The 12,719-nt window shown below is 42.6% G+C and overlaps 2 protein-coding genes across 7 annotated transcripts; both read left to right on the forward strand.

The window, feature by feature from the left end:
• Positions 1 to 47: 47 nt before the first annotated feature.
• LOC119008457 (homeodomain-interacting protein kinase 1-like) lies at positions 48 to 7,050 on the forward strand. 4 transcript variants are annotated; one of them, XM_037078780.1, is made up of 14 exons: positions 48 to 320; positions 411 to 508; positions 2,634 to 2,844; positions 3,092 to 3,283; positions 3,380 to 3,561; positions 3,679 to 3,802; positions 4,263 to 4,373; positions 4,474 to 4,551; positions 4,633 to 4,781; positions 4,909 to 5,112; positions 5,243 to 5,407; positions 5,627 to 5,721; positions 5,807 to 5,948; positions 6,836 to 7,050. In XM_037078780.1, exons 3-13 carry the CDS (start codon positions 2,650 to 2,652, stop codon positions 5,929 to 5,931), a joined length of 1,620 nt encoding a protein of 539 aa, XP_036934675.1. In that variant the 5' UTR covers positions 48 to 320; positions 411 to 508; positions 2,634 to 2,649; the 3' UTR covers positions 5,932 to 5,948; positions 6,836 to 7,050. The 4 variants fall into 4 exon arrangements, with proteins under 4 accessions (XP_036934675.1, XP_036934676.1, XP_036934674.1 ...); XM_037078781.1 differs by having other exon boundaries at positions 5,807 to 5,945; positions 6,833 to 7,050; XM_037078779.1 differs by lacking the exon at positions 6,836 to 7,050 and adding an exon at positions 6,058 to 6,200 and having other exon boundaries at positions 5,807 to 5,977.
• Positions 6,058 to 10,172, forward strand: LOC119008458 (homeodomain-interacting protein kinase 2-like). 3 transcript variants are annotated; one of them, XM_037078784.1, is made up of 13 exons: positions 6,058 to 6,246; positions 6,343 to 6,524; positions 6,642 to 6,765; positions 7,217 to 7,327; positions 7,465 to 7,542; positions 7,624 to 7,772; positions 7,900 to 8,103; positions 8,234 to 8,398; positions 8,716 to 8,882; positions 9,017 to 9,154; positions 9,258 to 9,369; positions 9,586 to 9,755; positions 9,836 to 10,172. In XM_037078784.1, exons 1-9 carry the CDS (start codon positions 6,064 to 6,066, stop codon positions 8,816 to 8,818), a joined length of 1,299 nt encoding a protein of 432 aa, XP_036934679.1. In that variant the 5' UTR covers positions 6,058 to 6,063; the 3' UTR covers positions 8,819 to 8,882; positions 9,017 to 9,154; positions 9,258 to 9,369; positions 9,586 to 9,755; positions 9,836 to 10,172. The 3 variants fall into 3 exon arrangements, with proteins under 3 accessions (XP_036934679.1, XP_036934678.1, XP_036934680.1); XM_037078783.1 differs by having other exon boundaries at positions 9,860 to 9,961; XM_037078785.1 differs by having other exon boundaries at positions 9,258 to 9,349; positions 9,860 to 9,961.
• The last annotated feature ends 2,547 nt before the right edge of the window (positions 10,173 to 12,719 follow it).

Genomic DNA, 12,719 nt, shown 5'->3' on the forward strand with positions numbered 1-12,719 from the left:
GCACGTACGCACGCACGTGCGCACGCGCGTCACTGAAGGCCATGGAAACAGAACGTTGACCGAAGCTATAAAAGCTGCAGCTCTCACTTATTTCTCATTCGCACATTAAACTTTGACAAGTTGACCTACTGCGGATTTACTGTTGGAAAGTTGTAATCTGGGAAACCCGATCAACTGGAAAACTTCTACTCAACAAAACATTTTGGATTATACCTGTTCACCTGGAAGGCTTCATCTCAGACAAATCTTTTTTGGATTAAATCTGATCACTTGAAGACTTCATCTCTTACAAACCTTTTCTGGATTTAACCTGAACACCTGTAAGGCTTCATCACAGACAAACCTTTTGGATTATATCTGACCACCTGCACTTTATTAGCAAACAAACCTTTTGGATTACTTTGCTCTAGGACAGCTACTGCCAGAAGTAGACCGTCTCTAACTGCTGGAGAAGTGGCCTCCGGTTGACCCCCTGGGGGGAAACGGCTTCTGTCCTGAGTCTCTGCAGGTAGGACATATTTTATTATCACACCACATGTGTTTATTCACCTTCTGACACGTGTAGAAGTGGGTTTCGTTTGGAAATGTGCGTATATTCTTGGTAAATGATTGAATTTACAGAAAGGCCATTGATAGCATTTTAGCTAGCCTTTCACGGAAAGTCAGTTTTGGGTCACACTCCACGTTTTCTCGGTGTAAAATGATTTTCAGAGGTTAAGAATGTGCTGAAAGTCCCGCGAAAGGTGAGGGACGTGTTCATGGTTGTGTAGTGGTTTTTAAAAACTGTTATTTTTGTTTGAGGCGTTAAATGTTTAGATATTTAAGGTCAAACATTTAGGGAAAAAGATGGCAATGGCCGTTTTTTGAAAAAACACAATTTTTGTCTCGGGCACCATGGAAACATGTTCATGGTTGTGTATTGGTTTTTAAAAACTGTTATTTTTGTTTGAGGCATTACATGTTTAGATATTTAAGGTCAAACATTTAGGGAAAAAGATGGCAACGGCCGTTTTTTGAAAAACGGAGACATGGAACTGTGGGAGAGGAGAAGGTGCAGGTGTAAACACACCAGTGCCGTCTGTCTGTGTACAGCTGAGATAGCTGCTGTAGTTGTTGAACCTGAACATAAAGTGTAACCGGATATGTTGTCACAAAGAGTTCAAGTTCACAGCTTTATTTATGTATTTTTGAAGGCCTTCTCACTGCTGTGTTCAGTCAGCGCTCAGAGCTTGTACTTGACGTGTTGGTATTGAAAAGGTTGGGCAGAGATGACAGTGGCATCCTGCGTCCATACCACCGTCTCCTCCATGACGCATGACTTGCGACGAATAAACAACATATTGGCTTCATCAGTTTTACCTGCCGTGAAGAACAGATTATTGTGTGTGCTTATATTGGAGAGGTCGTTTTGTTGACTGCGTGATTTTTAATGACGGTAACGTACGGACAGGTTAGGTGCGTAATGGTGCTGTGCACAGCACAGAACAGCAATGGTCAATGGGCAAATGATTGTGCTCTTGGAGGACAAGCCTACTTACTTTACTTGATAAACTTGTATAATAAATGAAGGAACTTGTATTAATAACCATAACACTGCATCGAATTTGATGAGCTAGTGACAGGTTTCAGATGTAAATCCTCATCTGTAATGTAACTTGTAAGGAGTATATGAATGAATTTCTGTCCATTCAAGGATTGTTGGAGACTCTTTACTTCGCCATTTCCTGATTATTGCTTTTTTAACTAGCTGCTAGTAATATTTGTAGTAAATGTTTGGCCGTTTTTTCAGCTCAGTTGGTACATTTCCCTCATAAATTACAGTGACATTAAAGTCAAGATGTGATCTCTGTAACTACGTCTGTCCAGTAAGCAGAGATGTTAGGACACTCCCAAAAACTGTGATAGTGACCTGCAGACATGTTAGCACACACTCTCCAGCATTGGTCATATTTGGATTAGTTACTGCTGGACTGTTTTATTCTGGGAGTAAAGAGAAAAACCTCAGGGTGTTTTCCCAGGTGATTTCCCTCCAGATACCTGAACATGAGGTGTTTGACTGTGTCTTGCAGATATTTATTAATTTTAAGTTATTTGTATCTTATCTTCTGTCTCCCATCTTGATTTAATATACACTGTGGAAATGTGTTATATTTCTGTGTGTAGTTCTTTTTCCTGTTTGTCTTTAACATATTCTTTGTCACTCTCTTTCTGCCTCTGAAGACCCTGGTGTAGTTTAGACATTGTTTTTTGAATGTATAAGCTTGAATTAGGACATTTATCACTGCATTACCCTCCTCTGAGAATTCAGGTTTCATCTGTTTTTCATATAAATCTCTTATTTATAGATACTTGTAGAAATCATTAAAATTTAGTGGAAATTCCCCTGATTTTGCTCAGACCTCAGACGATTAGATGACCACTGAAATATGGAATATGACATGAATACACAGTTGTCTTTGTAAAGACCTGAAGCGACAGTTTAACAAGTTTTGTATCATCTAATCGTTGACGGGGTAGAAACCATAGGATGGTGGAAAAGTGATATATACTCAGTATCTGAAACATTGTTATGGTCCTTCAAAGGGAATGAAAGTAACATTTAATTTTTCTTTTTTTCACCTGTTTTGTTTCAGTATTCTGAGAGACAGCATGGGATCCAGTGTATCCAAGGCTTCCACCTCATCTTCCGAGATGAACCCCGTCCAGCTCCCCAGCAGATACGAGGTCCTGGAAGTTCTGGGAGAGGGCTACTTCGGAAAGGTTTTGAAATGTCGGAAAAAGGACAACAAGCAGACAGTGGCTGTGAAGATTCCTAAATGCTTCGAGAATGACACCGTCAATGAGGTGAGACTTGTTGATTTTGATGTTCACAGTAGTAAAAGATATTGTATAGTCAGAGGTGCAGTAAGTGCCTTGTGCAAACAAGCAATTCCTCTTCCTTTTAGCTACTTTAAGCTATCTACAAACGTCACTTTATGAAGACATATTGATTATCTGTACAATAAGTTTTAAGCATTATAAAGACGTCACATTTTAACACATTGACTGACTGTGAAAAACTAATCACGTCAAACTTGCCGTGTGTCTCCAGGTTTCCATGCTGAGACGGTTCAAGCGCCTGAAACTCCACCAACACAACATCGTTGAGTTCATCGATTGCTTTCAAACCAGATATGGAAAGGCAATCGTGTTGGAGGTTTTGGATATCACCCTAGGCGACTACCTTGGAAAGACAAGTTTTGCGCCGATGCTTCTGAGTGACATCAGAAGCATCATCCAGCAGGTATGACCTCCATCAGCACGGCAGATGGAAAGCAAAGCACTGAGCACTCTGTCACTTTTAGGCTTTGGTACATTCTTACTGACCTTGTACTTTCAGATGGGGACAGCATTTGAGGCGCTGAAGGGGATCGGGGTGATCCATGCTGACCTGCACCTCCACAACATCATGATGGAGAATCATCAAACACGACCCTTCAGAGTCAAGCTCATTGACTTCGGTGTTGCCATGTCCAGATCAGAAGCCAGCCAGGGCAAGCGCCTGCAACCGCTAGCATTCAGGTAGGCGTCATTATTTTTATTATTACACTGGAGTGAGTTAGTAGTTTAGCATGTATTGCTCCCTTCCCAAGTCTGATGGTGTAAACATCCTGTGTGATGTTTCTCCTCCATGTTCAGGTCTCCAGAAATCATGTTGGGCTGTCCATTTTCTGAGGCCATTGACATGTGGTCCCTGGGCTGTCTGATGTTCATAATGATCTGCGGCAAACTACCGTTCAGTGGACGCTCCGAGTATGAAATTGTAAGTCACTTACTTTATTCAGACAGTTTGTCAGTCACTCATACTTGTGTGTCTTCACTTGTGCTTGTGGTTTTGCTCTAATTAGTGCTCCATGTACAATACTGAGTCATCTAAAGCTGGGAATTGAAAGGAAATGTAGATAACATAGTGAATGAGAAACCATCTTGGTGTTTTGTTCAAACAGATGAAAAAAATGCTCTAAAAAATGCTTTAAATTGACTTTGAAGGAAGTAATCTGACGTTTTGTGGTTCAAAGAACTTTGTACTTTAGCTACGATGGGAGGTGTTAGCATTAGCATGTTGTGAAAGAATGACCTGCCCTACTTTGCCTCTGATTGGCCAATCTCACTCCTCGTGCTTGAACCAAACCAACTGATGAGAACTGGCCATTCGGATATGTCGATTCATTACTTTGCCCTCCTGAGAACAATACTGATGTAATGCTGTGTTTAATCTCCAGCTGCGGAGCATCACTGGTCTCATAGGTCAGCCAGAAGACCTTGTTCTCAGTACTGGTCTCCAGACAAAGAAGTACTTTAACTGGACTGAGTCAAACAGCTGGGAGCTCAAGGTACCACAGTGAACCTTCTCTGACCTTTAATCTTTTATCATCTTTTATTTCAGAATGATTCTGAGGATCATTGATACAAACACTTTGAACTTTCTTTCAGACATCTTTTGAGTATTTCAAATGTCACCTCAGCAGTGTCAAGCACCACAAGCTCCAGTCTCTGGACGATCTCAAAATAGTAAGTGTGAAGTAGCTTTCGTTGTCACTATGACTGATTGTCTTCAACGATGCTGGAAATGACCGTTGTTTCCTCAACTAGATGCGTCTTGAGGAAAATAATGAAGCTGAGGCCACAGAGCGAGAGCAGTGCATCGAGCTCCTGAAGGCCATGCTGAAGACGGGTGAGGATGAGAGGATCGCTCCCTGTCAAGTCCTCACTCATGCATTTATCACCAAAGACTACCCAAAGTAAGTGTGCGTGTGAGATGTGAGTCCTGTAGGTGGTGATTTGTTAGTTAGTGATGATTTATCATTTGATCAGTGTCCTGTCGTGTTTCTGGGACATCGGTGTAACAGCAACAATGTCTTTTTGTAGCAATGTGGCAGAGAAGTCTGATACCAGCCAGCGTAAGATGATGAGACCAAAGGCGGCAGTCATGAGTAAAAGACGCCCCGCTTGTCTTACGACAGCGCCCCCTTCCAGTCTTGCTTGTTACAGTCCACCAGCAGGTGTGATCCTGGTTCGTCCTGCGACGGCTGATAACACACTGCTGCTGGACGGTCAGGGGAGCAAAGTCAGGTGAGATGCCTTCCTTTAGTCATGACACCCATTTCTCAGATGAGAAAATGGTTCAGATCGCCAGAAATAATAGCAGAGACACGATTCTTGAAGATGTCATGACAATAACAGGATAATTGTGCGTGTTCAGTGGCAGGTCTTACATTGACAAGACCTCGGGATGTTCAGCTTTCACTTCTCCGTTCTCGAGTGAGGACTGCATTCCATCTCCCACGTTTCTACCATCAGGTGTGATTCTGGTTCGGCCTGCGACAGCCCAGCGCACGGTGCTGGGAGATCAGGAGAGTGCAGTCAGGTGAGATGATGAAAAATAGTATCAGAATGTTTTGCCTTTGTTTTTCACTCACTTCCATATCAAATCCACATGCAAGTTAGATCAAGATCTTTGCTTCAGGAGGTTTGGTCTGCAGGAGCCTCAGAAACAACAAAAATGAAAAGTTCCTTGTTGCAGCTTTATGATGTGATGACAAAAACAGGAGTGACAGTCTAACTAGCTTTTTTGTTGTGTTTACAGTTTTCAGTCTGGCCTGTACGAGGCATCAGTGTCCTTAGTGACTGATGTTGAAAGTGGCATGGAGACACCAATATGTGAAGCCTCGGGCTCATGTGGTAAGTAACAGTCACCTCTACTTGTGTCTGAACTGTTGTGCATTTTGGAGTATGGCTACAGTCTTTAATGTCATTTTATTTCCAGAAAACATGGAGGCAAAGAAGGAGCCAGGGAAGAAGAAGAATGTCCTCCGACGTGTCTTCTCCTGGTTGAGAAAGACGTTCAGGCCATGTCTTCCATCTGTTGATGGTCCGGCCTGCGACAGCTGAGAACATGCTGTCACTGGAGGGGGGAGGTTGGGGGGGACAAAGTAAGGTGAGATGTCTTCCTCTGGTTGCAATAGCTATTTCTCAGACAAAAAAACTAATAATGTCAAACTTGCCGTGTGTCTCCAGGTTTCCATGCTGAGACGGTTCAAGCGCCTGAAACTCCACCAACACATCGTTGAGTTCATCGATTGCTTTCAAACCAGATATGGAAAGGCAATCGTGTTGGAGGTGTTGGATATCACCCTAGGCGACTACCTTGGAAAGACAAGTTTTGCGCCGATGCTTCTGAGTGACATCAGAAGCATCATCCAGCAGGTATGACCTCCATCAGCACGGCAGATGGAAAGCAAAGCACTGAGCACTCTGTCACTTTTAGGCTTTGGTACATTCTTACTGACCTTGTACTTTCAGATGGGGACAGCATTTGAGGCGCTGAAGGGGATCGGGGTGATCCATGCTGACCTGCACCTCCACAACATTATGATGGAGAATCACCAAACACGACCCTTCAGAGTCAAGCTCATTGACTTCGGTGTTGCCATGTCCAGATCAGAAGCCAGCCAGGGCAAGCGCCTGCAACCGCTAGCATTCAGGTAGGCGTCATTATTTTTATTATTACACTGGAGTGAGTTAGTAGTTTAGCATGTATTGCTCCCTTCCCAAGTCTGATGGTGTAAACATCCTGTGTGATGTTTCTCCTCCATGTTCAGGTCTCCAGAAATCATGTTGGGCTGTCCATTTTCTGAGGCCATTGACATGTGGTCCCTGGGCTGTCTGATGTTCATAATGATCTGCGGCAAACTACCGTTCAGTGGACGCTCCGAGTATGAAATTGTAAGTCACTTACTTTATTCAGACAGTTTGTCAGTCACTCATACTTGTGTGTCTTCACTTGTGCTTGTGGTTTTGCTCTAATTAGTGCTCCATGTACAATACTGAGTCATCTAAAGCTGGGAATCGAAAGGAAATTTAGAGAACATAGAGAAACATAGCGAAACCATCTTTCAAACAGATGAAAAAATGCTCTGAATTGACTTTCAGTGTGATTGAAGGAAGTAATCTGATGTTTAGTGGTTCAAAGAACTTTGTACCTTAGCTACGATGGGAGGTGTTAGCATTAGCATGTTGTGAAAGAATGACCTGCCCTACTTTGCCTCTGACTGGCCAATCTCACTCCTCGTGCTTTAACCGAACCAACCGACGAGAACTGGCCATTCGGATATGTCGATTCATTACTTTGCCCTCCTGAGAAAAATACTGATGTAATTCTGTGTTTAATCTCCAGCTGCGGAGCATCGCTGGTCTCATAGGTCAGCCAGAAGACCTTGTTCTCAGTACTGGTCTCCAGACAAAGAAGTACTTTAACTGGACTGAGTCAAACAGCTGGGAGCTCAAGGTACCACAGTGAACCTTCTCTGACCTTTAATCTTTTATCATCTTTTATTTCTTGTTGACATTTCCCAACATTTAAGAGTCGATCATTCAGAATGATTCTGAGGATCATTGATACAAACACTTTGAACTTTCTTTCAGACATCTTTTGAGTATTTCAAATGTCACCTCAGCAGTGTCAAGCACCACAAGCTCCAGTCTCTGGACGATCTCAAAATAGTAAGTGTGAAGTAACTTTCTTTGTCACTATGACTGATTGTCTTCAACGATGCTGGAAATGACACTTGTTTCCTCAACTAGATGCGTCTTGAGGAAAATAATGAAGCTGAGGCCGCAGAGCGAGAGCAGTGCATCGAGCTCCTGAAGGCCATGCTGAAGACGGGTGAGGATGAGAGGATCGCTCCCTGTCAAGTCCTCACTCATGCATTTATCACCAAAGACTACCCAAAGTAAGTGTGTGTGTGAGATGTGAGTCCTGTAGGTGGTGATTTGTTAGTTAGTGATGATTTATCATTTGATCAGTGTCCTGTCGTGTTTCTGGGACATCGGTGTAACAGCAACAATGTCTTTTTGTAGCAATGTGGCAGAGAAGTCTGATACCAGCCAGCGTAAGATGATGAGACCAAAGGCGGCAGTCATGAGTAAAAGACGCCCCGCTTGTCTTACGACAGCGCCCCCTTCCAGTCTTGCTTGTTACAGTCCACCAGCAGGTGTGATCCTGGTTCGTCCTGCGACGGCTGATAACACACTGCTGCTGGAGGGTCAGGGGAGCAAAGTCAGGTGAGATGCCTTCCTTTAGTCATGACACCCATTTCTCAGATGAGAAAATGGTTCAGATCGCCAGAAATAAAAGCAGAGACACGATTCTTGAAGATGTCATGACAATAACAGGATAATTGTGCGTGTTCAGTGGCAGGTCTTACATTGACAAGACCTCAGGATGTTCAGCTTTCACTTCTCCGTTCTCGAGTGAGGACTGCACTCCATCTCCCACGTTTCTGCCATCAGGTGTGATTCTGGTTCGGCCTGCGACAGCCCAGCGCACGGTGCTGGGAGATCAGGAGAGTGCAGTCAGGTGAGATGATGAAAAATAGTATCAGAATGTTTTGCCTTTGTTTTTCACTCACTTCCACATCAAATCCACATGCAAGTTAGATTAAGAGCTTCGCTTCAGGAGGTTTGGTCTGCAGGAGCCTCAGAAACAACAAAAATGAAAAGTTCCTTGTTGCAGCTTTACGATGTGATGACAAAAACAGGAGTGACAGTCTAACTAGCTTTTTTGTTGTGTTTACAGTTTTCAGTCTGGCCTGTACGAGGTGTCAATGTCCTTAGTGACTGATGTTGAAAGTGGCATGTACGGCTGCAGTCTTTAATGTCCTTTTTTATTTCCAGAAAACATGGGGGCAAAGAAGGAGCCAGGGAAGAAGAAGAATGTCCTCCGACGTGTCTTCTCCTGGTTGAGAAAGACGTTCAGGCCATGTGTTCCATCTGTTGATGGTCCGGCCTGCGACAGCTGAGAACATGCTGTCGCTGGAAGGCGGGAGGGGGGGCAAAGTCAGGTGAGATGTCTTCCTCTAGTCACGATAGCTGTTTCTCAGACAAAAAAATAGTTCAGCTCACCAAATCTAATTACAGATACATGATTCATTACTATAACAGGATTTGTGTGTGTGTGTGTATTGTTCATGTTCAGTGGCAGGACTTACATTAACAAGACCTCAGGAAGTTCAGGCTTCACTTCATCGAATAAGGACTGTGACTATGAGCCTGATCCTGGGTCAGCCTCCGGCTGCTGAGAGCATGCTGCTGTTGGAAGGTCCTGAGACAGAGAGTAAGTGTTACAGTCAGTGCTACTAACAATCAATTTACAGTGATTGATACCATTAATGAGAACCTGTGTGCTGACAAATAGTGTGTTGTCCATCTGTCCACAGTGGAAGTCACTGTCAGCGGAGGAGCAGCCATATATTACCAACAGGCCGACAGAGAGAGAGAGCTCCACGCCCAGAGACACCCCGACTGCTCTGTCAGCCAAAACTACACACTGTACAGTACACACTGCTCACACACAACTCAGACATGTTTACATCACCACATACATCACTGCAGAACAGAAGTGAAGTGTTTGACTCTCAAATGACTGTCAATGATCTGATATTAGTATTCAGATGTAGTTTGCTGCAGATGTAAGAAGAGGTATCTTATTTTAAAGGTTTTTTAAAGTTTGGGAATACTGATCTGTGTTTTTGTTTGTTGGTGTAGCAGCGTCAGTGGTGTCCTCCACTTCACGGGCAGCTGTGATGGAGGCCTCGACCTCACAGAGAGCTGTGGAGGAACCACGTCCCCGCAGACGGTCCCGGTCCTGTCACAGCTCACATCAGCGGACAGCTGTGGTGCTGCTGCCACACACACAAGCTCCAGTGACCGTGCACGTGAGTGATATGTATCACCTGCCACAGGAGTACATTGTAAGCCCCGCCCACCTCCTGACTGCATGTTCTTGAACCAGCAGTCACATCTCTGTCCTCCTCTGCAGGACTCACACCGAGTCCAGCCAATCAGAGGATGTGGAGCATCACCCAGTGATGGAGCAGCTTGATCCTCCACCAAGTCCACCCAGTGCAGAGCATCAGCTGCCCTCCTCTCCACATGGTGGACTTCTGTGATGTCATGCAGATGGATCCGTGGACGTGTAGATAGATGTACAGATAGATGTTTAAATAAATATATAAACTGATGTATGGATAGATTTTAAGATAGATGTATAGATTGATGTCTTGAGTGATGTAGAGATGTATGTACAGACTGATATATAGATAGTTGTCTAGATAGATTTTAAGATATATGTATAGATTGATGTCTTGAGTGATGTAGAGATGTATGTACAGACTGATATATAGATAGTTGTCTAGATAGATTTTAAGATATATGTATAGCTTGATGTTTAGATAGATGTTAAGAAATACATACATAGAATACATACAGAATACATACATATTGAAATGTAGATATGTGTATACATACTTAGATGTTTAGATTGATGTATAAGTAGAGGTTAATATGTCTATAGAGATTTCTAGAGAGATGTAGATATATATGTACATATTGATATATAAAGATGTGTATATATACATACATGTATAGATTGACGTTTTGATATATGTATAGGCTGATGTTTTGATATATGTATAGATGATGTTTTGATATATGTATAGATTGATGTTTTGATATATGTATAGATTGATGTTTTGATATATGTATAGATTGATATTTAGGTTGATGTAGAGATATATATTAGATAAGATTTTTTTTTTACAATAAAACCTTTTAAACCTTTTGAAATATTATCCAGCTCAATATTATTTATTTTTTGCAATTAGATGATAAATACACCTAAACCTTTGAACATCACACTGACTTATTTAATTGATTTTTTCAAAATTCTTATGTTTTCACAGTAGAGTCCAATAATTGGTAACTACAGGATACATAAAGCTGTGTTTAACATAATTGCTGTAATTAACAACTTGATACACAAGACAGACATAAGAACCAAAGCTCAATACACATTAAGTGTCAGAAATGACATCAGGCTTTTAAGCCAATAACTGCAGTGGTTCATCAGTGGGAAACGTTCCTTATACAAGATAAACAAACAAAACAACAACACAAGCAAACAGTATGTCAGGGTGCTACTTCCAGCAACCACAACTCCACAAAAAGCTATTTTTGAGGTGGTAGTGCTTCATCTACACTCATTTCTATTTCCGGGCAGCCAGACACGCTCGGGACGCGTTGTTGCCTCCTACTGTCCTCAATTTGAACGAAAGCGTTAAACTGAAAAGTTTCAAAATAGTCTCAACCATTAATACCTGTCTTGGCAGGTAGTCTGTCATCTTGTCTAGTGAATAGTAACTAGCTAACACTTGCATTAACATTAACTGGCTCAAGTTGCTCCCTGGCAGATAAACTGGGTAACAGTTTAGTAAAACTGTGTTGAAAACACCTGGGTCAAAATCAGAGCAGGGGAAGTGAAAGCCTTCACAGAACACATTGATGCGGTGGACAATAACATGAAGTTCACATGTCAGAGGAGACGGTCCGCCCCAATTGGACAGCACAGTACACACTGAAGAAGAGAAGCCTCAACACTGAGGTTTACAGAAAACCTACACAACCAGGTCAGTACTTGCTGTTGGACTCTCATCACCGCCTAGAGCTCAAGCTGGGGGTCATCAGAACCTTAAACCATCGGGCTGAGACCAAGCCCACTAAGTCTGAGGGGAGGGAGAAGGAACAGAAGCCCATCAGGGGAGCACTTCAAAACTGTGGCTACCCAAACTGGACCTCGGTCAAAACCTCATAAAGATCCAGAGTAGACAGAGAGGAGATGAGAAAATGTGACAACATCATCATTCCCTATGTTGCAGGAACATCTAATACATTCAGGAGGATCTTTTATAAACATGGGGTCCCTGTTCACTTTAAATCTACCAACACACTGAGGCAGAAATTTGCCCACCCTAAAGACAACAGCCAGGCATAAACATAGTAATGTAGTTTATGCTGTTCAGTGAAGGCAGGAATGAACAGACTTGTACTTTAGAGAAACAAAACAATCTCTCCATGACCAAATGGCACAACACAGGAGGGCCAACTCCTCAGGCTGAGTCTCTGCTGTCCACTTACATCTGAAGGAGAACAATCAGTCCTTTAAGGCACAAAACCATGTTGCTACACATGCTGTTTCTCTAAAGGGCCTTTTGGCAAGCGGACATGTGGCTAGTTAGCTGTGTTGGGTTCCACTTTTGGATGCAAACTTGTACACCATAATTATTATTAATTTTAATACAACACAAACAATACAATGTTTAGATGCTCTGTTCTCTAGAGGGTGGGTAGGTCTTTAAATTGTCAGGTCTATGATGAGGTTTTTAATCTCATAATTCTTTTATCTCTCAAATATTTTTTCCATCATCTTCTGGTTTTCATCTTTTTTTTTCTTTAACTGGTGGAAACAGAAAAACCCTCTCGCCCTCTTTCACTCTTCTTCATAATGTATTTATTAATCTCTGCCCCTAATGTTCATTCTGTGTCCTCTCTTCTCCTCTTGCCCTGTCTGACACTTTCATGGCTGTGATGGAGCTGACCAGAGATGAATTTAGGTGAGGAGTTTTCATAAGAGAAGTATCAGCACCACCAGCTGGTGGTGTGCGAGCCACTCATGACTTAAAGTAGAGACAGACATTCAGCTGTACACTCACTGCTAATCAGAGCTCAGCCAGAGACTCACAGCCAGATATTCATATTAACAGCGAAACATAAACACCTAAAAAAACAATCTGCATTACCGGTATTCCAAGTCAAACCTTCAAATCCTGCCAAACAGTTGATAA

The sequence above is a fragment of the Acanthopagrus latus genome, chromosome 19, assembly GCF_904848185.1.
Source record: "Acanthopagrus latus isolate v.2019 chromosome 19, fAcaLat1.1, whole genome shotgun sequence".
NCBI lineage: Eukaryota > Metazoa > Chordata > Actinopteri > Spariformes > Sparidae > Acanthopagrus > Acanthopagrus latus.

Coding starts and splice junctions, on each gene's coding strand:
- LOC119008457 (XM_037078780.1), top strand. CDS start 2,650: ATGGGATCCAGTGTATCCAAGGCTTCCACCTCATCTTCCGAGATGAAC. Junction 3,284..3,379: donor TCAGAAGCATCATCCAGCAG/GTATGACCTCCA, acceptor TTGTACTTTCAG/ATGGGGACAGCATTTGAGGC. Junction 3,562..3,678: donor CTGCAACCGCTAGCATTCAG/GTAGGCGTCATT, acceptor CTCCATGTTCAG/GTCTCCAGAAATCATGTTGG.
- LOC119008458 (XM_037078784.1), top strand. CDS start 6,064: ATGCTGAGACGGTTCAAGCGCCTGAAACTCCACCAACACATCGTTGAG. Junction 7,328..7,464: donor CAAACAGCTGGGAGCTCAAG/GTACCACAGTGA, acceptor ACTTTCTTTCAG/ACATCTTTTGAGTATTTCAA. Junction 7,773..7,899: donor ATCACCAAAGACTACCCAAA/GTAAGTGTGTGT, acceptor GTCTTTTTGTAG/CAATGTGGCAGAGAAGTCTG.